The sequence below is a fragment of the Cannabis sativa genome, chromosome 9, assembly GCF_029168945.1.
Source record: "Cannabis sativa cultivar Pink pepper isolate KNU-18-1 chromosome 9, ASM2916894v1, whole genome shotgun sequence".
NCBI classification, from domain to species: domain Eukaryota; kingdom Viridiplantae; phylum Streptophyta; class Magnoliopsida; order Rosales; family Cannabaceae; genus Cannabis; species Cannabis sativa.
The window spans coordinates 18546981-18549358 of NC_083609.1; the positions used below are offsets into that span (position 1 = coordinate 18546981).

At 41.2% G+C, this 2378-nt stretch overlaps 1 protein-coding gene and 1 non-coding gene across 2 annotated transcripts; one reads left to right on the forward strand and one right to left on the reverse strand.

Moving 5' to 3' along the window:
* Window positions 1-339: 339 nt before the first annotated feature.
* LOC133031280 (uncharacterized) lies at window positions 340-2082 on the reverse strand. The gene has a single exon (XM_061104752.1). The coding sequence runs from the start codon at window positions 2080-2082 to the stop codon at window positions 340-342; it is 1743 nt and encodes a 580-aa protein (XP_060960735.1).
* Window positions 1403-1509, forward strand: LOC115711852 (small nucleolar RNA R71). Its single transcript, XR_004010720.2, has one exon. It is a non-coding gene; the product is annotated as a small nucleolar RNA R71 (small nucleolar RNA).
* Window positions 2083-2378: the final 296 nt, after the last annotated feature.

Below are 2378 nucleotides of genomic sequence, written 5' to 3' on the forward strand. Positions count from 1 at the left end.
AACGATCCGCCAATTGCAAAGTGACGGTGGTTGGCCTTGCTTCTCCAATTCCCAACTTCTTGAAAATAGACATGGGCATTAAATTAATACTAGCTCCCAAGTCACATAAGGCTCTACCCACATCTCTTCCGCCAATGGTACATGGGATTGTAAAACTTAGGGATCTTTCAACTTAGGAGGAATTTTGCTCTTCAACATGGCGCTACACCCTTCGAATCAAAGCCACTGTTTCAAACTCTCCTAGCCTCCTTTTCTTTGTCAAAATGTCCTTCAAAAACTTTACATAGTTGGGCATTTGCTCCAAAGCTTCCACTAATGGTATGTTGATGTGGAGCTGCTTTAGAACATCAAGAAATCTTCGGAATTGACCATCTTCTTGCTGCTTTTTAAATCTTTGAGGAAATGGTGGGGGTGGCTTGCTAAGTAACTTTTCTGCTGCATTTTGATGAGGAATTCTTTGCGGACATTTTCTTCAGGTTGCTCCTTTGCCATATTAGAAGGTTCAACATTTTTCTCTACTCGACTTTGGATTGAAGTGGGCTCATTTTTATCCTTAGCTTCTTCCTCGTTTGACTCCAGAACTTTACCACTCCTCAAGATTACCGCCTTGCAATGCTCTTTTCCATCTCTTCTTGGATTTTCAGTATCACTAGGCAAAGTACCTTGTGGCCTATTTCGAAGCTCATTAGCTAGTTGCCCAACTTGATTTTCTAGAGTTCTCATGGAGGTTGCTTGACTTTGGATCGCAGTGTCATTCTTCGCCATATAACTCTCAGTTCTTGTCATGAAATTTTCTGTCTTGGCCATGAAATCACGCATCATACTCTCAAGAGAACTTGTTTGGACACCTTGTTGTTGTCTTTGTTGAAAGGCTTGTTGAGAAAAACCAGGTGGAAAGTTGGATCTAGGAAGCATGGATGAATTACTAGTACCAGCCCCTTGATTTCTGTATGCCAAGTTTGGGTGTTGCTTGTATGTTTGGTTGTAGGCATTCTGACTTCCCATGTAAAACACAGATGCAGGATTGAATGGGCAATTGTCAAAGGTATGAGCCTCACTACAAAAAACACAAGAAACCTCCTCAAGTTGTCCCACAGGTGAGGAAACATTCTGTTGACCCATTTGTTGACCCATGCTCATATTTTTGATCATATTTGACATAGAAGCAACTTGGGCAGATAAAGCAGTAATGGCATCAACTTCAAGAACACCGGCAACCTTCTTCCCCAAAGGTACTCTAGTAGTGGGCCACTGATAATTGTTGTTGGAAATTCTCTCAATAATATCATAGGCCTCATTATAGGACTTGGCAAGTAAAGCACCATTTGCCGAAGCATCAACCACCATTCGAGTATGAGCATTGAGACCGTTGTAAAATGTTTCCATTTGGATGCAATGAGGGATACCATGGTGGGGGCATTTCCGCAACAATTCCTTGAACCTCTCCCATGCCTCATACAAAGACTCATCTTCAAATTGTTGAAAGGAAGTTATTTCCTTCCGGAGCTTGGCATTCTTAGTGGGAGGAAAATACTTCATCAAAAACCGCTCCGCTAATTCTTGCCAAGTTGTGACCGACGCAGAAGGCAAGGAGTTCAACCAAGCTCGGGCTTGATCTCTCAAAGAATAGGGGAACAACTTTAACCTCAAGGCATCCTCCGTAACTCCGGGCAATTTGAAAGAATCACTCACCTCCATAAATAGACGAAGGTGAAGGTGAGGATCTTCGGTGGGTATGCCACTAAACTGTCCCACAGTTTGAAGCATCTGGAACATAACTGGCTTCAACTCAAACTGTGGAGCTTGAATTTCTGGCCTAACAATGCCCGGATTGAGCTCATTGAAAAGAGGTGCTGCGTATTGTCGGATGATTTGATCTCTATCATCCGCCATAATCACTGCATTTTGACCATTATTAGGGGCCATTTCCCCTTGAGCTCGTCGTCCATTTCCTTGGTCATCCATCATTTCTATATCCCCTTGAGCCCTATGTTGAGCTCTTCTTCTCTCTCTGAATGTGCGCTCAATTTCGAGATCAATAGGATATAGATCAATATTAACAAATTCTTGGTACTCGTTCATATAAAATTTTCACCTGCCAATGCACCAGAGTCACCAAAAATGAGTACAAAGTAATAGACTAAATTGCAAGCTAATTGACAATTACAATAAAATATATTTACAGTCCCCGGCAACGGCGCCAAAAACTTGTTGTGTTAAAATTAGATACGCAAGTGCACGTAGTCACAAACAAGTAATACAATGGTAAGTAAAAGAGTATCGTCTCCACAGGGACTGTGAAAATAAAATTTCTATTGTAAAAATTAATTACCAAGCAACAAGACTAAAAACTAAAATTAAATGATTAATGAATCAAC

What these genes read in the sequence shown, in the direction of transcription:
- LOC133031280 (XM_061104752.1), bottom strand. Translation starts at nt 2,082, where the DNA reads ATGAACGAGTACCAAGAATTTGTTAATATTGATCTATATCCTATTGAT.